This window comes from Urocampus carinirostris, chromosome 5, assembly GCF_059441175.1.
Source record: "Urocampus carinirostris isolate Australia breed hairy pipefish chromosome 5, RoL_Ucar_1.0, whole genome shotgun sequence".
Taxonomy (NCBI): domain Eukaryota; kingdom Metazoa; phylum Chordata; class Actinopteri; order Syngnathiformes; family Syngnathidae; genus Urocampus; species Urocampus carinirostris.
Genome location: NC_142353.1, coordinates 43305471 through 43327601, shown reverse-complemented (window position 1 = coordinate 43327601; position 22131 = coordinate 43305471). Strand labels below are relative to the sequence as shown.

At 41.6% G+C, this 22131-nt stretch overlaps 1 protein-coding gene across 4 annotated transcripts in view; it reads right to left on the bottom strand.

The window, feature by feature from the left end:
• The window catches only part of citb (citron rho-interacting serine/threonine kinase b), a 172004-nt gene that overhangs the window by 72861 nt on the left and 77012 nt on the right, over window positions 1-22131 (bottom strand). For 3 of the 4 annotated variants that reach the window (XM_088336922.1, XM_088336918.1, XM_088336919.1), the window contains 5 exons: window positions 15802-15951; window positions 14779-14802; window positions 11042-11203; window positions 7336-7501; window positions 3040-3128 (listed from right to left, as the gene is read on the bottom strand). In XM_088336922.1, the coding sequence (XP_088193048.1) occupies window positions 3040-3128; window positions 7336-7501; window positions 11042-11203; window positions 14779-14802; window positions 15802-15951 (591 nt within the window). The remainder of the gene's footprint in view (window positions 1-3039; window positions 3129-7335; window positions 7502-11041; window positions 11204-14778; window positions 14803-15801; window positions 15952-22131) is intronic. The other variant, XM_088336923.1, reaches the window with a different exon arrangement.

Sequence of the window (22131 nt, the reverse complement as noted above, 5' to 3'; positions counted from 1 at the left end):
CTTGCACAACAATTTTTTTTCTTATTTCAGAAACTATCAAAACTTGAAACACAAACACACTAATATATTCACCATCAGTAAATGGTTTTCCGTGCTTTGCCACGCAGTGAGCAATGTGATAGCTTGCTTCAGTGGTGGCTTTTGTAGCAGTGACAAATGTTTTCAGGGTCTGTGTTTGTTGGCCGTACCTGGACACAATGCGTTTTAATGTCTCCGCCTTTCCAGAATCGTCCTTGAATGTTCATGTTTCGTCTCGTAATGACGCTTAACACTTGACATGCGAGGTACAATGCTCTCGAGGCATCATGCACAAACAGCACAGTCATTTTTTGCACAAAGCCTCAGTCATCTGTCCACGCTGACTGAAAAGAACGAGATTTTTTGAGAGCTGTTGTGATTCGTTCATTTATCACGCACCGATGTTTCTGTGGGTGGGTTACACGCTCACACATGGAGCAGAGAAGGAGTGGCGCTACTGTAAATCCTCTAAATAACTCAAGGCGCAACTTAAAATATCTCAATTTCAGCTAAAAATGCACATGAAAAAAAATCATTATTATTTTGCTGTGCGCTCGCGTGCCACTGGTTAACCCCTCGCGTGCCGCTGTTGGCACGCGTGCCATAGGTTGCCGACCCCTGGTGCAAAGGAAATACAAATTTCTCGACCTATGATTTTTTTTATATCATAGTTCAGGTATTTTTGCGTTTTTTTTTTGGTTTTTTTTTACTGAATTCAAGTTGTTTTACCACTAGGAGGCACAAAATATTACACATTGTCCCTTTAAATTATTGAGTCGTCTAATTTACAGTATAACAATTTGGTGATCACCGTGGGTCAGGACTCAGGAGGTACTCCATTAAAAAAAAATATATTAAATTAAATATAGTTGGTAATTTTGGTGGATTTTGGGCTTTTACGACAAATTAAACCTCTTTTATGACTTACACTCTAGTTTCATCTGGTCTCATTTTAGAAAAGTAGCAAAAAATACTTACAAAGTTTAAACTTCTATCTGTTGGTTCTTTTAGTAAAAGAGAAAATAAATACTACAGGAAAACTATGTGCAAGATTCTTATTTTATCTGATTTAATCTAATATTTTTAGAGATAGTTTTGAGTTATCTGATATTTACTGTACAGTATTTTTTTTTCTGATCATTTTGGGTCAAAGTGGCTCTGGAGGTAAGACAGGTTATTTATTCTGGTCATAATTTTACTGGAATTTTGGATCTTATCAATTAAACTGAGCAAAAAATATTTGCGAGTAGAACAACATTTTATTGTACCACATTATAACTTGTTTTTTGGTAATATAAGAAAATATTTCTTAAAATGGGCAGCACGGCGCCGCAGTGGTTAGCGCTTGTGCGGCACAGTTCATGTCATGGGAACCTGTCGTGGGTTCAAATCCAGCTCCAGACATCCTGTGCGGAGTTTGTATGTTCTCCCCGTGCTTGCGTGGGTTTACTCCGGGCACTCCGGTTTCCTCCCACATTCCAAAAACATGCATGTCAGGTTGATTGGCCGGTCCAAATTGTCCCTAGGTGTGGATGATGAGCGAGTTGTCTGTCCCTGTGTCCCCTGCGATTGGCTGGCAACCAGTTCAGGGTGTCCCCTGCCCACTGCCCGGAGATGGCTGGGATGGGCTCCAGCCCCCCCCCGCGACCCTAATGAGGATAAGCGGTACGGCTGATGAGAGATTTCTTAAAATGAGAAATTATGAGCAATACTTTAACTTATTTTGATTTTTCATGTAGTGCCATAGTCAACACCATCATCAAACGAGATAGATTAAATAATCTATTTCCTTGTCCGTAGTGCAGTGGCTAGCACGTTTGCCTACCACACGAAAGGTCCCCGGTTAGAGACCGGGTGGAAATATATGTTGGCCTGGAGAGGGATGAGCGCCACCAGGCTGTACTTGCCCAAGACACACCACAGAAAATGGTGCCCCTACGATCCGTGTGGTTATAAGCGGAACAGAAAATGGATGGATGGACTATAAGTATAGTGTATAGAAATGGGGCGGCATTGGCTCAGGAGGTAGAGCACTTGTCTTGGGATCAAGAGGTCACAGGTTCAATTCCCAGCTCCTCCAAGTTATATGTCAAAGTGTCCTTGGGCAAGACACTGAATCCCTAATGTCCCCGATAGCAGGTAGTTGCCTTGCTATCGCTGCTATCGGCGAGTTAGTGTGTGTAAAAAGGGAAAGTGTGAAGCACATTGTAAAGCGCTTTGGGAGGTCTTCTTTGACTTGAAAAGCGCTATAGAAATGCAGACCAAATGCAGACCACTCACTGATATATGTCGATGAATGTTTCAGTAACTCGCTGATCTCTAGAGAAATCCAATATAATGCTTTTTTTCATGCAGTGAGCAATGTGATAGCTTGCTTCAGTGGTGGCATTTGTAGCAGTGACAAATGTTTTCAGGGTCTGCGTTTGTTGGCCGTACCTGGACACAATGCGTTTTAATGTCTCCGCCTTTCCAGAATCGTCCTTGAATGATCATGTTTCGTCTTGTAATGACGCTTAACACTTGACATGCGAGGTACAACGCTCTCGAGGCATCATGCACAAACAGCACAGTCATTTTTTGCACAAAGCATCAGTCATCTGTCCACGCTGACTGAAAAGAACGAGATTTTTTTCGCTGGAGGAGCTGTTGTGATTCGTCCATTTATCGCGCACCGGTGTTTCTGTGGGTGGGTTAAAACACAGATCTTTCCTCCTCTGCGAGGCGCGGTGCAGACACGCTCACACATGGAGCAGAGAAGGAGTGGCGCTACTGTAAAGCCTCTGAATAACACAAGGCACAACTTAAAATATCTAAATTTCAGCTAAAAATGCACATGAAAAAAAAATCATTATTATTTTTCGAGGCGACATCGGCTCAGGAGGTAGAGCACTTGTCTACAAAGATAAATGTGCGCAATTCCCTGTGCCATACTAGAACTAAGTCTCAAGACTCAATAGTGTGTCTATCCCTGCACACTAGTGTGTCCCGGCATATTGGTTTAAAAAAACAGTTTGAAGTAACCTTCTCTCGGTTCGATCTCGTAGATGGACACTTTAGTGCCGTCAAGCACCACGTATTTCCTCTCCCAGCCTTGCCCTCGCTTTCCATTTCTGCAAAAAAATCAGAAAAAGCAGCGCAAACCTGTTAAAGCGGGATTTAAACAATTTGCTCGATTTACCGTAAAATCAGGACTATTGAGCGCACATGATTATAAGCCGCACGCACTACATTTCGCGGACATTATTGGTTTTGTCCTTACACAAGCCGCACTCATATATAGGCCGCATGCGCCAACATTTAAACATGTAACACAGTCACAAGTTTATCCCAAACCTGACCTTAGGTGCCGCAATCGTAACTGCAAATATAGTACGCAATCCATCCACCACAGTCGGCAACATGAACGGAAAATGATACCGGTAGTTAGAATTTAATGCAAACCTTTAAAGTCCGGGTCCCGTTGAAAGTAATCCAACGAAAAAAATGTATATTTCCAAAGTTAAGGGTGGGAAAAATATATATCCACTATTGTCCGCTACGACAACAGACGGATCTACCGGTAACTCAGCTTTACCCCAATTCCCGTCAGCCCGTGTTTGCTCCGCCCCTTCTTTTTGATTCGCTCGTAGAAAACATATCACAATAAGTTTTTTAAATAAATACATTTCAAAAATATACAGTTGCAAGTACATATTATACATGGTTACACATATTTACAAAGAAAGACGGTACACCGAGAGAGTTTTCAAAGCTTTAAATTTTACCTTTTGTACTCGAGTGCCGCTGGCGGCCGTTAGAAAAATTACATAAATTGGCCGCTTCACTGAATAAGCCGCAGGGCTACACATTTGGGAAAAAAGTAGCGGCTTATAGTCGGGAATTTACGGTTGGCACCTTCCAGAAATGATTACAAGGAGGTCAGCGTGTGACTGTGTCATGAGTGATAGCACCAAATACTTAAAAGATAAATAGCATATTTTTTAACTTTAAGTAATAGTTTGCCAGGGGGTGCGACTTATACTCTGGTGCAATTTATGAGTGAAATTATTTAAATGAAATTTAAATAAAATTAAAATTATAAAAATTATGATATCATTTCACATGTTATTTAAAGACCTTACATGTGAAACTTTTAACACTTTATTATAATTATTTCACATGTTATTCTCATGCTAAACTGCAAGAAGGCGCTCTAGGTCACATTTTAAATTTTCAATGTCTTTTCTTCTCTGTTTTAACTGTAATTGTGTATTTTTCTCCTTGCCATTTCTGTAAAGCGCTTTGAATCTCCTTGTGTATGAATTGTGCTATACAAATAAACCTGCCTTGCCTTGCCTTGCCTAGGTCTATGTTAATAATTTCAACGTTGCTGGTAATTTATAAAAACAAATAAGAAAGGCTGAACAAAAAAGGAAATTATATTCTGCAGATTTAAAGCTGCAAATGGTGGAATATACAGCCAAAAACGGTAATCGAGCAACAAAAAGAAAGTTGAGTTAGCGAGAAGGGGAGGTGACGATGAATCTGACTCTAGCAACAAAGAAGAGGAAGCGGCGCATAGTCCCCCTCTCGAGTTGTGGGAGTTTAGCGGTGAAAGTGACACAGAGGATAAAGATTTGATTGGATTTAGATGTTTGGAGTTAAACTGTTTGGTTAGCATGATCTTTATGCGAGGGTTATGTGAATAACTCTTAATATGACATAGTTACTGACATAACCAGGCATATCAGTTGTATAACATATACAGTGGAACCTCGGTTTTCGAACGCATCTCAGTTCGAACAAATCGGAATCCGACCCAAAATTTCGAGAAATTCTTGCTTCGCTGTTCGGTCAAAAAAACGGAGTTCGAACGCGTGAGTGCGTACGCTAGGGTGCGATGCTGAACGGCGTACGGGTGTAGATGTCTCTTTTCGTGACCAACTGTTATCGCGTATTCGTTTTGCTTTCGCTTTTAATATAGGTGTACCAAGTGTTTTAGACCCTAATTATGCCTCCGAAGAAAGTCAGTGCAAGCAGCAAAGTTGCTACAAGTGAAAAAAGAAAAGTAGTGCTTACAACTATTGCATTTAAGAAAGAAATAATAGCTCCACCGTCCACCTGCGCCTTCTGCTGACCACCACAAAGGGTAAGAAATCCTATTCATAATTCCTATATTTATCCTTTTTTTTTTTTTTACACGTTCATGTTAGCGTAATCTTTCGTACGGAAGATTACGATAACGCGACGTACGATTAGCCTGGGTTAGCTTTATGTTTACATTAAACATTCGAGGTAAACATTCAGGGTGTTGGAACGGATTAAAACGATTTACATTATTTTTAATGGGAAAAATGATTTCGGTGATCGAACAAATCGGTTTTCGAACAGGGTTCCGGAACGGATTATGGTCGAGAACCGAGGTTCCACTGTACTTATTCAGCCGGCTGTTTACCATTTTATTTTTACCCCGAATTGCCATTCAAGAGGACATGTTTGTTTTTGGTGTTGGACCATACCCTCCAAAAAAAATCCCCCCACATTATGCGACTTATACACCAGGTGTGACCTATATATGTTTTTTCCTTCTTAATTTTGCATTTTTGGCCGGTGCGATGTGATGTTGGCGCCGTCGCGAGCGGCAGCCTTTCCAGCAGCTCCGTGTTATTTTGCTCTTTTTGTGATTTATTGTTTTTATTGTAGAGGAGATCAATTCTTCCTCATGCCATGAGGCTCTTTAACTCCACCCAGGGGAGTAAAAGCCCACATTAAACCTACCCCTACATTTGCATATTAACCTATATTTATTACAGAGTGTATTTTCCGTAGCGCTATTTAAATACTCTAAAGCAAAACGTTAGAGATAGATAGATAGATAGATAGATAGATAGATAGATAGATAGATAGATAGATAGATAGATAGATAGATAGATAGATAGATAGATAGATAGATAGATAGATAGATAGATAGATAGATAGATAGATAGATAGATAGATAGAGAAAGAGAGAGCGAGAGCGAGAGAGAAAGAGAGAGAGAAAGAGAGAGAGAGAGACAGAGAGAGAGACAGACAGACAGACAGACAGACAGACAGACAGACAGACAGACAGACAGACAGACAGACAGACAGACAGACAGACAGACAGATAGATAGATAGATAGATAGATAGATAGATAGAGGGAGAGCGAGAGAGATAGATAGATAGATAGATAGATAGATAGATAGATAGATAGATAGATAGATAGATAGATAGATAGATAGATAGATAGATAGATAGATAGATAGATAGATAGATAGAAAGAGACAGACAGACAGACAGACAGACAGACAGACAGACAGACAGACAGATAGATAGATAGATAGATAGATAGATAGATAGATAGATAGATAGACAGATAGACAGATAGATAGATAGATAGATAGATAGATAGATAGATAGACAGATAGATAGATAGATAGATAGATAGATAGATAGATAGACAGACAGACAGACAGACAGACAGACAGATAGATAGATGAGAGCGAGAGAGATAGATAGATAGATAGATAGATAGATAGATAGATAGAGGGAGAGCGAGAGAGATAGATAGATAGATAGATAGATAGATAGATAGATAGATAGATAGATAGATAGATAGATAGATAGATAGATAGATAGAGAAAGAGAGAGCGAGAGCGAGAGAGAAAGAGAGAGAGAGAGACAGAGAGAGAGAGAGAGACAGACAGACAGACAGACAGACAGACAGACAGACAGATAGATAGAGGGAGAGCGAGAGAGATAGATAGATAGATAGATAGATAGATAGATAGATAGATAGATAGATAGATAGATAGATAGATAGATAGATAGATAGATAGATAGATAGATAGATAGATAGATAGACAGACAGACAGACAGACAGACAGACAGACAGATAGATAGATGAGAGCGAGAGAGATAGATAGATAGATAGATAGATAGATAGATAGATAGATAGATAGAGGGAGAGCGAGAGAGATAGATAGATAGATAGATAGATAGATAGATAGATAGATAGATAGATAGATAGATAGATAGATAGATAGATAGATAGATAGATAGATAGATAGAGGGAGAGCGAGAGAGATAGATAGATAGATAGATAGATAGATAGATACTTCCACAGGGAAATTAACCTTTTTTTTTTTTTAGTTATATTGGGTATTTTTGTATATTCTATATCTTTTATTTTATTATTTAATTTTTCAACACAAGGATACCGCTGGAAGTGCGAATTTCCCTATGGGGGTGAATAAAGTATCTATCTATCTATCTGAATAATCCATAGTCAATCCAAAAACGATAGTTGTTTCATGAACCTGGGTTGCTTCATCCATCCCTCTAAGTGCATGTGGCCGCCGGCGTCTTTGAGCTGCTGGCCCGAGGAGCTTCCTTTCTCGGAGAGATGCAGAGAGCAGTCGCTCGACATGCCGCACGTCGCCGGGAGGCAAGGGGAGCATTTGGGGTGACACAGAGCGTGACATTCTGAGGTAGGGAAAACGGCACAAAAAACAGCAATGGAGTAGTATTGTCAAGTCAAAGCACAAGGAAGGATACTGACTTATACCAAATCATGCATGGACTTGCTCCCTCATATCTTTCAGATTTAATTTCCCCCTATGTTCCGGTCCGGAGCCTTCGCTCTAAAAATGCTGGTCTACTAGAGATCCCAAGAGCCAAGAAGAAATCCGCAGGTTCGAGAGCGTTCTCCATTCGGGCCCCGGTGCTGTGGAATGCTCTTACCCCTGAGATTCGATCCGCAACCTCAGTGGAACTGTTTAAATCTAGGTTTCAAACACACTTCTATTCCATAGCTTATGAATAACCTATATTTTATATTGACAATATCTGTGTATTATTTGTTATTGCAACATCCATTGCAGCCTGGTCATCCTGAAAGGGGATTATCTCATGTGCTGTCCCTTCTCAAGGTTTCTTCGTTTTCCTCATGTTGAGGTTTTGAGTTTTTCCTTGCCCTCATGTAGGTTTCGGATCAGGGGATGGTGTCATAATAGTCTGTAGTTTGCTATAGTCTGTGGTGTGTGCAGCCCTTTGAGACTGTCCCTTCTCAGGGTTTCTTCATTTTCCTTATGTTGAGGTTTTTGAGTTTTTCCTTACCCTCATGTAGGTTTCAGATCAGGGGATGGTGTCATAATAGTCTGTAGTTTGCTATAGTCTGTGGTGTGTGCAGCCCTTTGAGACTGTCCCTTCTCAGGGTTTCTTCATTTTCCTCATGTTGAGGTTTTGAGTTTTTCCTTAACCTCATGTAGGTTTCGGATCAGGGGATGGTGTCATAATAGTCTGTAGTTTGCTATAGTCTGTGGTGTGTGCAGCCCTTTGAGACTGTCCCTTCTCAGGGTTTCTTCATTTTCCTTATGTTGAGGTTTTTGAGTTTTTCCTTACCCTCATGTAGGTTTCAGATCAGGGGATGGTGTCATAATAGTCTGTAGTTTGCTATAGTCTGTGGTGTGTGCAGCCCTTTGAGACTGTCCCTTCTCAGGGTTTCTTCATTTTCCTCATGTTGAGGTTTTGAGTTTTTCCTTACCCTCATGTAGGTTTCGGATCAGGGGATGGTGTCATAATAGTCTGTAGTTTGCTATAGTCTGTGGTGTGTACAGCCCTTTGAGACTGTCCCTTCTCAGGGTTTCTTCATTTTCCTCATGTTGAGGTTTTGAGTTTTTCCTTGCCCTCATGTAGGTTGTAGATCAGGGGATGAAGTTACAATAGTCTGTAGTTTGCAATAGTCTTTGATCTGTGATCTCTTTGATCTTTGAGACTCCTTGTGATAAAGGGCGTCACAAATAAACATGACTTGAATTGAGTTATTTGAGTTTTTCCTTGCCCTCATGTCGGTTTTAGATTAGGGGGTCATAATAGTCTGTGGTTTGCATAGTTTGTGGTCTGTGCAGCCCTTTGAGACTCTTTGTGATTAAGGGCGTCACAAATAAACATGACTTGACTAATAATTTACGATGCACCGTATTCTTGATGATTCGACTTTTGTGTAAGTCAACACATGAAATCATGACAAAGCACACTATAAGAATAAATTATGAACAAATGGAATGATAGCTTTGGATCAAATGTATCTGAATTACCAAGCAAACAAAAAAATATCTGTGCTTTTGTCTTTCCAACAGGATCTCAATCATCATTTATTAGGATGGATATAGAATTTTACAAGATGTATTTCTTAATATGTTAAATGTCTCATCTCATCTCATTAGCTGCACCGCTTATCCTCAGTAGGGTCGCAGGGGTGCGGGAGCCCGTCCAAGCAATCATCGGGCAGTGGGCAGGGGACACCCTGAACTGGTTGCCAGCCAATCGCAGGGCACACGGGGACAGACAACTCGCTCGCTCATTCACACCTAGGGACAATTTGGACCGGCCAATCCACCTGAAATGCATGTCTTTGTTTTTTTATTTAGGAATATAAAAAAAAACACCATCACACACATACACATGGTCACGTTTCAAAGATCAGTCTACCGTATTTTCCAAACTATAAGGCGCACCTAAAAGCCTTTATTTTTTTCAAGAGCTGACCATGCGCCTTATAATACAGTGAACCTTATATATGGATCAACATTAAGTCGCAAAGTCTTCCAACTAATTTGCAGCGCCGACTAGATTTTCCCCCGAACGCCGAGTAGTCCGCGGTGTTTGCTGGGATTTATTTACCGGCGTTTCATTGGCTAACCAATGTGTCAATCATCAGTTGAATCGATCACTATTGGCTAAAATTATTCGGAGGTCAAGGGGCGGATCCTTTTTATCATTTACAGGCTGGCATAGGCTGAAGCGGCAAAACAAAGCCTGCAATTGGCCGAAAAAGATGAATGTGTATAGCACGTGGTTGACGGCATACAGAAAGCATTTTTTACTATACTGTATTTGTAAATATTTTATTCTCCTGGATTTACTACACTTACGGATATAAGAGGACATTGGCTGCACATTATTATGAACACAACGACTTCGGTGAGCTACTCCGGGTTTTATATTGTCCCTGTATCTTGTTTCAGACTGAACTCGATGTTTCTGTGATAAGCGGTGCAGATAATGGATGGAATGGAGTGTCTATTTTTAAATTAAACTCAATTGCAAGTGTTTATAGTCATATATACAGTAAAGTAGCGAGCGAAAAAGAAAATAGAAACTAAGGAATGGTTGGCATTTCTTGAATCCCAAGACTTTAACCATCTGAATGATGGAACGATGCATTTGAGTGACATCGTACGGACACCGCTTCCGCACGTGTTCTCGAGACGTATTTGCGTCTTTGCAAGCTTTCGGAATGTTAAGGGGATAATAAGTTGGACTGAACTATCTGACTGTTTTGTCCACGTTCCCATTGTAGCGCCTTATAATCCGGCGCGTCTTATGTATGTCAAAAATAGGACCAAAAACTATTTTTTTGGGGTGCGCCCTATAACCCGGTGCGCCTTATAGTGTGGAAAATACGGTAATATTGTTTTTAGTTGCAAAATACTGCAAAAAAAACAATCACCCAAACACGTGTAGATTTGTACTTAATGAGCACATACTGTGTGGAGAACATAATAGGGATTTTCAACCTCTAAAGGGATAGTGGGATGTTTCTATGCGTTCTAAGGGATGGGCAGGGCACCCGTATGATGCAGCAGGGGTAAACCAGCGAAAGCTGTCTGGCCCTGCTTTTGAACAGAAGAGTGTGTTGTGTCACCCTGACCCGAGTGACATGGCCGCTTTCTCGTGTCCCGTTTCATCTGGAGGGACAAAAGCATGACCAACTTAGGTGCCGAGGGACCTAACTTGTTTGGGTGTTTGGGCATTTGGGTTAGTCATGGTCCAAAATTGTGTGTGTGTTGTTTTTGCTATTTTTTTTCCCCTTTTTTCTTTTCTTTTTCTTTTCTTTTTATTTTATTATCTTTGTTATTGTTTGTCTTGCTGTTGGTCACCCCTCTTGAGCAAGATAGATGGATAAAACCTCTTATATGGAGGACAAACAGTTACCATTCACAGTCCACAAGTGGCACTCACCGAGACAAGTGGCGGCTTGCCGACCGAAGTGCACGGTATCCAGGCAAACGGTGCACTTGGCAGCGCGCATGTTGAGCCCGACTGTGAATCGGTGAGCGGTGTGGTGGTGCACTCGCTCCCTCTCTCTTTCCCTCTGGCTGTCTTTCATTCTCCGACTATATTCTGGAAAAGGGAAAGTTCACAGTGGGAGCAGGTTAGCTGACGTCCTTACATGCGGTTGTGTCAAAATGTCATGCCGTATGAAGTCGATTCAACAAAAAAGTGATGTCGAGGACATGAGGAGCTAAAAATTGCAATTAAATTGTGAAAAGGCTTAGCCTGTGAGCTTTGCTTTTAAAGGTATTACGCAGTCTAGAGTATAATTTCTACATTGGCAAAGCTTGGCGAGAACACGACTCCAACTAGTTTTCTGTACTTGCATCGATATTGCGTAAGAACGTTTTACACTACAGTAATAATAATAATAATAATAATTTCCTTGTATTGTCATTCTGTGTAACAATGTACACAGAACGAAATGTCGATTGCACCTGACCCGATTGTAGCGAGCCGATGCAGCCGCAGCCAACAGAGGGCGCCGCCGACCACTTTTTAAGTCTTAGGAATGACTCGGCCGGGGCGCGAACCACCGACCTCCCAGTCTCAAAGCGGGCGCCTTACCATCTAGGCTACTGAGCTGGTATCCTCCTATAGTCGAAATCCGCAGAGTAGAAAGCTTTATTCATTTATTAAATACTTATACAGTGTGTAAGGTTTTATCATTTAATAACTTAAATCTGACTCCGAAGACACTGCACGTGTCTGAACCCTTACAGTTGGAGCATATTCAAAAGTCAGGGAAATTTAATTGGACGAACGACGAGTATAGTCCACATATCAATTTATTTAGCCGAATCAAAGAGTTGAACAAATCCAATGCCAATATTCCAATCGTGTGCAGGAAAGACAACAGGGCCTTCCGGGTTGCCCCTTTTATGACACATGGGATGAACTGTCCACGCCCCATGATCAAGCCTCTGGCTGATTAGTCCGCGCCGTGTTGATGCAATTTCCCCAATCGTCCTTTGAAGCATTGGGAGAAGGGTGATAGGTCATCACCCTTGCCCCCAGGCGAGGTGATTAAGTCATTGTTATCTACACATACAGAAACCAAAGACACGTTCCAAAGGAAATGTGGTTTCGACACCCTTCTAAAGAAATGTACTCAAGGCTGAGGTGACACAAAGGATAAGTAATTTTGAGTATAAGTGGAATAAAACAGCAAATAAAATAGTATATAACTTCAAGTGAAACCAAAGAAAAAACCTTTTAATAATAATAATAATAATAATAATAATTTCCTTGTATTGTCATTCTGTGTAACAATGTACACAGAACGAAATGTCGATTGCACCTGACCCGTTGTAGCGAGCCGATGCAGCCGCAGCCAACAGAGGGCGCCGCCGACCACTTTTTAAGTCTTATGAATGACTCGGACGGGGCGCGAACCACCGACCTCCCAGTCTCAAAGCGGGCGCCTTACCATCTAGGCTTTTGTTCTTTGTACAGTTTTTACTTCTCCCCTGTCGAATTATAATATAAAAAAAATAAGTCTAGCTGAATGTATAGTACTAAGAGGCGGAAATAATTTCCAAACACTACATTTTGACCCCGTGAAAATATACTTATACTTTTGAAAACTGCTTTTCCTTTTCTTTAAGCAAGGGTCTGCCACTCAAAATGTTTAAAGAGTCATATTGGACCCCCTGAAAAAATGTATGGAACAGCAAACAATTAAAAGCCTTATATAAGCCTTATAAGGAAGGCAACAAATACTGTATCTTTCTATATTCATTGGAAAACATGAACCTCCTAAAACCTGGCATCAACATGCTAGGCATAAATGCACATCAAACAAGAAGCTCGGGTTTTAGGAGGTGAGGAATCTTCGTGACTTGTATAATTTTACATTATCAAACATTTTTGAAAAACATCAGGGAGCCACCAGGGTGCGCCAAAGTGCCACATGCAGTTCCAGAGCAAGCTTAGAGGGCCGATAAGTCCAATTTTGTTGGCGATAGAACGCATCTTCCACTGCAAATAAAAAAGGATTTGCGCAACGTCATTGATGGAGAGGCAGAAAAGGGGCGGAGCGACTGTTGCACCGTAAAAATCCGCAAAGTAGCCAAAACGAGATAAGTAAACCGGAATACAGCGAGGGGTTACTGTACTTTGATCCCGTAATTTCGCTAAAAATACGACTGAATAATACCTTTAGACAGTATTCCATGATGTCAAACAACTTCTAGTGCCTTACAGTGTGTATCCCTCCTGTGAAGTGTGATTACCGTAAATTCCGGACTATAAGCAACTACTTTTTTCCCAAACTTTCAACCCTGCGGCTTATTCAGTGATGCAGCCAATTTATGTCATTTTTCTAACGGCCGCCAGCAGCGCTTGAGTACAAAAGGTAAGATTTAGACCAGTGGAATGTATGCGCCGAGGAAGACTGCAACTTCTTGGCTTGTACATAAATAAAATTAACATAAACATACCCTTATCATGCAAAATGCAAAAAGAAAAGCACATGACGCAGCTTTCAAGCTAAAAGCAATCGAGCAGTCCGGACAGTTTACCGTGATTTTTACAAGGATGGTATGTTTTTCTTACCAGACCTGTTTACTGTGTTGCGAGCGTGTTGCTAGCGTGTTTTGGAATAAGGGAGCGTGGGGCGACGTCCATATGACAAAGTTTTTTCCGACACTGAGGAAGACAACTTTGATGGCTTCAGTTCTAAGGAGGAAGATGAGGACGGTTTACCGTGATTTTTACAAGTATGGTATGATTCTTTTTTACCAGACCCGTTTACTGTGTTGCGAGCATGTTGCTAGCATGTTGCTACCATTAACTGCCCTGTCACAGGCACCGTTTGGGATAAAAGTTATATTATTATTAGGAAAGCTTTGAAAACTCTCTCGGTGTACCGTCTTTCTTTGTGAATATGTGTAACCCATGTATAATATGTATTTGCAACTGTATATTTTTGTAATGTATTTATTTGTATTTATTTTAGACACTTATTCTGATATGTTTTGCACGGGCGAATGAAAAAGGAGGGGCGGAACAAACGGGGGGTGACGGGAAGTGGGGTAAAGGCGAGGAACAGACATACCTGTTTGTGGATGCGGCGGACAATAGTGGATATATCTTTTTCCCACCCTTACCTTTGGAAATATACAGTTTTTTCCTTGGATTACTTTCAACGGGACCCGGACTCTGCCGGTCTGCATCAAACCTTAAGTACCGGTATCATTTTCCGTTCATTTTGCCGGATGTGATTTTTGGACTGTGTACTTTAATGAAGGACATTTAGTTTCAATCGCGGGACTTAAAGTCGGGTTTGGGTTCGCATGCGGTTTATATACAGATTACGTACAAAATTGGTTTTCCTCTTAAAATGTGGTGGGTGCGGCTTATAATCAGGTGCGCTCTATAGTCCGGAATTTACTGTATAATGGATAAAGATGACAGAGCTCCAAAAAAATCACAAGGGAGAAGAAGCTTGAGCAACCAAGATAACGATGCTTCAGATTTCAAAAGCTGTGCACTGCAAAAACTGCAAAAAATGTTGGCTTGAGCCGCTGAGAAGGTGCCATTCGGAAGACATGCACAACTTTGAAAAATCTGGCCTTTGGAGGAATGAGTGAAGCGAGGGAGAAGAGACCAAACTGCAAGAGATGCCAGTTTGGAAAACTTACTTTCAAAAGTCACCCTCCTTCTTTCTGAAAGTTGTGCGAAAGAAAAAAGGATCAAAACAGAGAATCCTTTTCAGAAGGGCTTTCTTTATATTTGTGTGCCGGTATAATTTGAAAACAGCGTCACTATCCATTTACTGGATGGCGGAAGATGATGTCCAGGGTTGGGTTACTTTAACTGGATTACTTTCAATGACTACATTTTGTTTCTGTCGCATTTTATGTTAGTTTTGCCGGAGATCAAAGCCAGGAGAGAAAGCTTACCACGTGTTGTGAGTCATAATTGTATTCATATTTAGCTTCTTTTGTCTTTTATTGGCATATTTGGTATTGGAGTCATCCAAAAGTAGTTGAAAGTAATCCAGTTAAAGTAACCCTACCCAACCCTGCACAAACTTGATTACTTTATCTGTCCGTCTGTCCGTCCGTCTATCTATCTAGACATCCATCCATCTATCTATCTATCAATCTAGACATCTATCCATCTATCCATCCATCCATCCATCCATCCATCCATCCATCCATCCATCCATCCATCCATCCATCCATCCATCCATCCATCCATCCATCTATCTATCTATCTATCTATCTATCTATCTGCACAGGGTTGGGTAGGGTTACTTTAACTTGATTACTTTAACTTGATTACTTTAACTTGATTACTTTCAATGACTTTTGGATGACTCCAATACCAAATATGCTAATAAAAGACAAAAGAAACCAAATATGAATAAAATGATGACTCACAACACGTGGTAAGCTTTCTCTCCTGGCTTTGATCTCTGGCAAAACGAACATAAAATGCGACAGAAACAAAATGAAAATAAATCCAAGCAGCTTGCCAACAACATTTTTGCCGTTCCATGTATTTCGTTACTGCAGAAAATTTTGTAATTGTATTCATATTTAGTTTCTTTTGTCTTTTATTAGCATATTTTGGTATTGGAGTCATCCAAAAGTATTTGAAAGTAATCCAGTTAAAGTAACCCTACCCAACCCTGATGATGTCACATTGTCATGACTCACCCTCGGGTGTAGCGACCTCCTTCCTGCGGCCCGAGTTAGATGGTCCTAGGCTGGGTGCAACTTGCTGGTGGTCGGGAGATTTCACCATGGCAGACATCATCATCTGTTGTCGTGCTGTTGCCGTGCTGCTGTGATCTTTATATTGAAGTGCTGGATTGGAAATTGGAAAGAAGACCAAGAGGAAGGCCGCGATTGACGTGGATGGATAGGATGTTCTAAGGCAGGGGTGTCAAACTCGTTTTAACTCGGGGGCCACACGACGGAACAAACATTCTGTCGGGGGCCGGACTAGTAGATTAAAGAGAAAGAGGGAAGGAAAAGGAAAGACGGCAGGACAAAGAAAGAGAAAGAGAGAGGGAAAGAGCGTGAGAAACAAAATAAAGGTAAGATAAAAAGTCAGGAGAGAGGGGGAAAAGAAAGGTAGCGGAAGAAAGAAATCCAAAGAGAAATAGAAAGACAGAAGGAGAGAAAAGAGAAAAGAAAGCGCAAAGGGTAGGAAGAGAGAAAAGGAAAAAGTAAGTTAGAGCAAAAGAGCTTAAAAGACACAGAGAGTGAAATAGACAGAGTGGGAGAAAAGGGGTGGAGAAGAGAAAGAGAGAGAGAAAGAGAAAGAGAAAGAGAAAGAGAAAGAGAGAGAGAGAAAGAGAAAAAGAGAGAGAGAGAAATACAAGTGTCTTTGTTCGAGGCACCTGGCTTTGGCAACATCAAGTTGACATATTTCAACCTGCTGCTTGTTTTTCTGTGTTTTTGTTTTTTTGTTTTTCTCTTGCGCTTCTCTATATTTTCTATACTATACGTCTATACTTTTCCTGGACAATATCTCGGTATTATTTGTGATTGCAACATCCTTTGCTGTCTGGTCATCCTGAAAGGGGGATGCCACATGTGCGTTCTCTTTACAAGGTATCTTCATTTTCCTCATGTTGAGGTTTTTGAGTTTTTCCTTGCCCCCATGTTGGTTCCAGATCCGGGGATGGTGTCATAATAGTCTGAAAAAATTGTCTGTGTAATAACTTGTGAAGCCCTTTGAGACTCTTTGTGATTAAGGCCTATACAAACAAAAAAGACTCGACTTGACGTCTCTGGTTGTTGTCTCGCGGGCCGGATTCAATCCCTTAGCGGGCCTGATCTGGCCCGCCGGTCGCCTGTTTGACACCTGTGTTCTAAGGGATGGGCAGGGCACCCGTATGATACGGCAGGGGTAAACCAGTGAAAGCTGTCGCGCCCTGCTGTTGAACAGTGTGTTGTGACATGGCCACTTTCTTGTGTCCCGTTTCATCTGGAGAGACAAAAGCATGACCGACTTGGGTGCCGAGGTGCTTCACTTGTGGGTGTTCGGGCATTTGGGTTGGCCATGGTCCCCAAAAATTTTGTGTGTGATTTTTTTGCTACTTTTTCCCCTTTTTATTTTCTTTGGGTGGGTAGGTAGGTAGGTGGATAGGTAGGTAGGTAGGTAGGTAGGTAGTTGGGTAGGTGGGTGGGTTTATGGGTTCAAGACTTCCCAAAAGCGCTTTACAATGTGCTTCACATTTCCCAATAGCGGCCGTGCAGCCATATAAGGCGCTGACCTGCTCATTGGGGGCATTAGGGGTTCAGTGTCTCACCCAAGGACACTTCAACATGTAACACGGAGGAGCCGGGATTCGAACTGCGATCTCTTGATCCCAAGACGAGCGCTCTACCTCCTGAGCCACTACCGGGTAGGTAGGTAGGTAGGTAAGAACGATTGGAAATTCTGTATTTTGGAACAACGATTAAAAATGGCTTCTATTATTGCTAGGGCTGCAACGATTGGTCGACATTCTCAACAAAAATCGATAATAGGTCGGACTAGTGAATTCCATTGACGACTTTTGTCGCCAGGCCAATTCTAATACAGTAAGACATCTTTATATGAGGGCAGCACGGCGGCGCAGTGGTTAGCACTTGTGCGGCACAGTTCATGTCATGGGAACCTGTCGTGGGTTCAAATCCAGCCCCAGACTTCCTGTGCGGAGTTTGTATGTTCTCCCCGTGCTTGCGTGGGTTTCCTCCGGGCACTCCGGTTTCCTCCCACGTTCCAAAAACATGCATTTCAGGTGAATTGGCCGGTCCAAATTGTCCCTAGGTGTGAATGAGCGAATGAGTTGTCTGTCCCTGTGTGGCCTGCGATTGGCTGGCAACCAGTTCAGGGTGTCCTCTGCCCACTGCCCGGAGATGGCTGGGATGGGCTCCAGCTCCCCCGCGACCCTAATGAGGATAAGCGGTACGGCTGATGAGATGAGATGACATCTTTATATGAATACAATCTCTGCTGAAAGTCACTCATTCACAAATGTGTCTCTGTCCTGAACGCTAACATACAGAAATGACAGCATCAATATAAAGTATGCGTACCAAAACTCTTGAAGTGTGGGAGCTTTTTAGCCTGTCAACAGTGAATAAAAAGGCGACTTGCAAAGCAGACTTTGCGGATCATGGCAGTAGCATGGTGATGCATGAACTTGAACTAAAAAATACGTCAGGCGCTTGAACGAGTCTGACTCGCCTCTGTAATATTCAAGAAATATTTGTTGTGGAATAAACGTGGATAACTTAAACAAGGGTCATCTGCGGGCCAACAGAGCTTGCCAACAGAATTGAGGAGGGAATTCCAAAGTTGCTGAGAAAGCCGAGTCGTGAAAATAACACTGGGCTTGATTTGGAACCGCTGGGCGATTGCTAAACGGACAGAAAGTTGGCTGGGTCAAGACAACTCCACGTGATATTTCTGAACAAAGGGTATAAAAAGCTGATGTCTCCGAGAGATGAACGTGAAACACTGTGTCAACTCTTGAAATGAAATACCGTAAATTCTGGACTATAAGCCGCTACTTTTTTCCCAAATGTTCAGCCCTGCGGCTTATTCAGTGAAGCGGCCAATTTATGTCATTTTTCTAACGGCCACCAGAGGTGCTCGAGTACAAAAGGTAAGATTTAGACCGGTGGAATATATGCGCCGAGGAAGACTGCAACTTCTTAGTTTAGGTTCGAATTGTCCGTTTGACAGAGGACAGAGGTTCGTTCCGATTATGAGGAAAACGCCCTTGATGGCGACAGATATGAGGAGAAAGACGAAGACGGTTTACCGTGAATTTCGCAATTGCGGTACGGCTTTTTTTTAATAGCTACGCTTTGTGCGTTGCGAGCGTGTTAGGAGTAGCGTGGTGGTACCATTCACAGGCACGGTTTGGGATGAAAGTTATATTATTATTATTAAAGCTTTGAAAACTCTCTCGGTGTACCGTCTTTCTTTGTAAATATGTGTAACCATGTATAATATGTACTTGCAACTGTATATTTTTGTAAAGTATTTATTTTAGAGACTTATGTTTTCTACGAGCGAATCAAAAAGAAGGGGCGGAGCACACGTGGGCTGACGGGAATTAGGGTAAAGCTGAGTCAAATCTCTTTGTTGTTGCAGCGGACAATAGTGGATATATATTTTTCCCACCCTTAACTTTGGAAATATACTTTTTTTTCGTTGGATTACTTTCAACGGGACCTGGACTTTAAAGGTTTGCATTAAATTCTAACTACCGGTATCATTTTCCGTTCATGTTGCCGACTGTGGTGGATGGATTGTGTACTATATTTGCAGTTACGATTCGTGGCACCTAAGGTCAGGTTTGGGATAAACTTGTGACTGTGTTACATGTTTAAATGTTGGCGCATGCGGCTTATATACAGGTGCGGCTTGTGTAAGGACAAAACCAATAATGTCTGCAAAATGTAGTGCATGCGGCTTATAATCAGGTGCGCTCTATAGTCCGGATTTTACGGTAAATGGTTTCTCCCTTTCTGCCATATCGTCTGTGTAGGTTTTCGGGCGCCCAACGTGGGACTTTGGAATTCCCTCCTCAATTCTGTTGCCAATCTCTGTTGGCCCCCAGCTGGCCCCCAGCTGACACACGTTTATTCCACTACACATTCAAGCCCATACGGTTTTTATGACATGCATTGTAACTTCACGCGTATATTTCGCTATAAAAGAGAGCTTGAGCGTTTTGCCGGACTGTGCCGAACAAAAGCAATGGAAATTAAACGCATGCGGTCCGAAAAACAAACGTCAGTTGTTGAAATAGTTTGAGAATTGTTGAATTTTTTAGTTACAAACTTTGGAGTTGAGCACGGAATCTACTTCACAAAATTCACAAATTATTTGTCTTATTTAATGTTCTACTGCATCTAATCCATTCAATATGTGGACTGAGCAATTCGGGAAAAACACTGGACTATGTGTAATGTAAGATCAAATATTCCGGTTGTATCCACCAACTCTGTTTGTCCTTCACCCCCCTCATCACCCCCCCCCGAAGGAAAACAAAGACAACAAAGACAGTTAGTTCTTTGTTCCTTTATCTCTTTGTTTCCTTATCCTCACTGTAAATGTGGAACTGGAGTCGTCCAATTTCGTTGTCACAGCATATCCCATGTTGTAACAATGACAATAAAGGCATATTCTATTCTATTCTATTCTATTCTAATGAACCTGTTTTGAATTACAGGCACAGAAAAAATGTTTACTTGATTTCAATTAATCAATCATTTGTCTGTAAAAAAACAGAAAGAGGTTTATGAATGGATTTGTTCCTCCTGACCAAGCACTGTGTTTAATGGGTTTTACATAAGGCATTCTTATTTAATTTTTTTACAATTCCGCAGAATTTTCAATAAAAGATGTATTTTTCATCATACTATTTTATTTCTTGTGTTGATTATTATTTGCCAAACAAATCAACTTCATTCTAAATTTTAGAAAAAAAATCTGATTATTCGACTGTAGTTCGAAACAGTCGTTATGTAATGGTTTGGTGCCTGCAGTCCCTCTTCTTCTCCAAAGATGGCAGCAATACCCCATTTTTCCATTTTCCCAGGTGATTCCAATCAAACAATTAGCCATCCTTACCGTAAATATTCCGTGCTCCCACTTCACGCTCCCGAGTCGTTTTGTTTCCTGTAGACATTCACCCGCCAAAATTACGAGTTTCTCCTTCCACGACTTCCTTCTCCAGTTCCCTCCTTGTTCCAAGTTTACCCACTCCAAGACCTGCCACTCTAACCAACTTTTTAAAGGTTCTTTTCAAGATTTGATACTTCGACAGCCTGATCTCATTCTTCGGTTCCCTCTTCGTCTAGGATCTTCCACTCCAGCCATATTTTTAAAGGTACTCCCAAATCTCCTTTTCAAGATATTCACCACCCTAAGACTCCCTCTCAAGTTTCCTTCCTCCGCGGTTCCGGTCTCACACTCCGTTCTCCCTAGTAAAGTATTTTTGGGGTGAAATAAACACCCCCCTGTTGGGGTCTAATCACGTCCCTTGTAATCCGTCTCCTTGTTGTCCTGCATTTGGGTCCAACACCTTGTGACACCTTAGTCCATGGGTGTCAAACTCATTTTAACTCGGGGGCCACACGATAGAATAAACATTCTGTCGGGGGCCGGACTAATAGGTTAAAGAGAAGGAAAAAGAGAGATGAAGAAATAAGAGAAAGAGGGAGGGAAAAGGAGAGAGGGCGGGACAAAGAAAGAAAAAGAGAGAAAAAGAGAGCGCGTGAGAAACAAAAGGTAAAAAGTCGTGAGAGAGGGGGAAAAGAAAGGGAGCGGAAGAAAGAAATCCAAAGAGAAATAGAAAGACAGAAGGAGAGAAAAGAGAAAAGAAAGGGCGACGGGTATCAAGAGAGAAAGAGAAAAGAGTGAAAAGGAAAAAAGGAAGTTAGAGCAAAAGAGGTTAAAAGACACAGAGAGAGAAAGAGACAAAGAGCAACAAAGGAAGAGAAAAAGAGAGACACAGAGAGTGAAAGAGACGGAGACAGAGTGGGAGAAAAGGGGTGGAAAAGAAAGAGAGAGAGAGAGAGAGAGGGAGAGAGAGAGAGAGAGAGAGAGATAAGGAAAAAAGGAAGAGAGAGCAAAAGAAGGTAAAAAGACACACAGAAAGAGACAAAGAGGAACAAAGAAAGAGTAAAAGCAACAGAGAGAGTGAAAGAGAGAGATAGAGTGAGAGAATAAGGGAGGAAGAGAGACAGAGAGAGACTGAGAGAAAGAAAGAGCGAGAGTGAGAGAGAGAGACAGAGAGAGAGAGACAGAGAGAGAGAGAGAGAGAGAGAGAGAGAGAGAAAGAAAGAGAGAGAAATAAATACATGTACAGAGTCTTTGTTCAAGGCACCTGGCTTTGGCAACATCAGGTTGACATATTTCAACCTGCAGCTTGTTTTTCTCTTGCGCTTCTCTGAGTGTTGTCTCGCGGGCCGGATTCAATCCCTCAGCGGGCCTGATCTGGCCCGCGGGCCGCCTGTTTGACACCCGTGCCC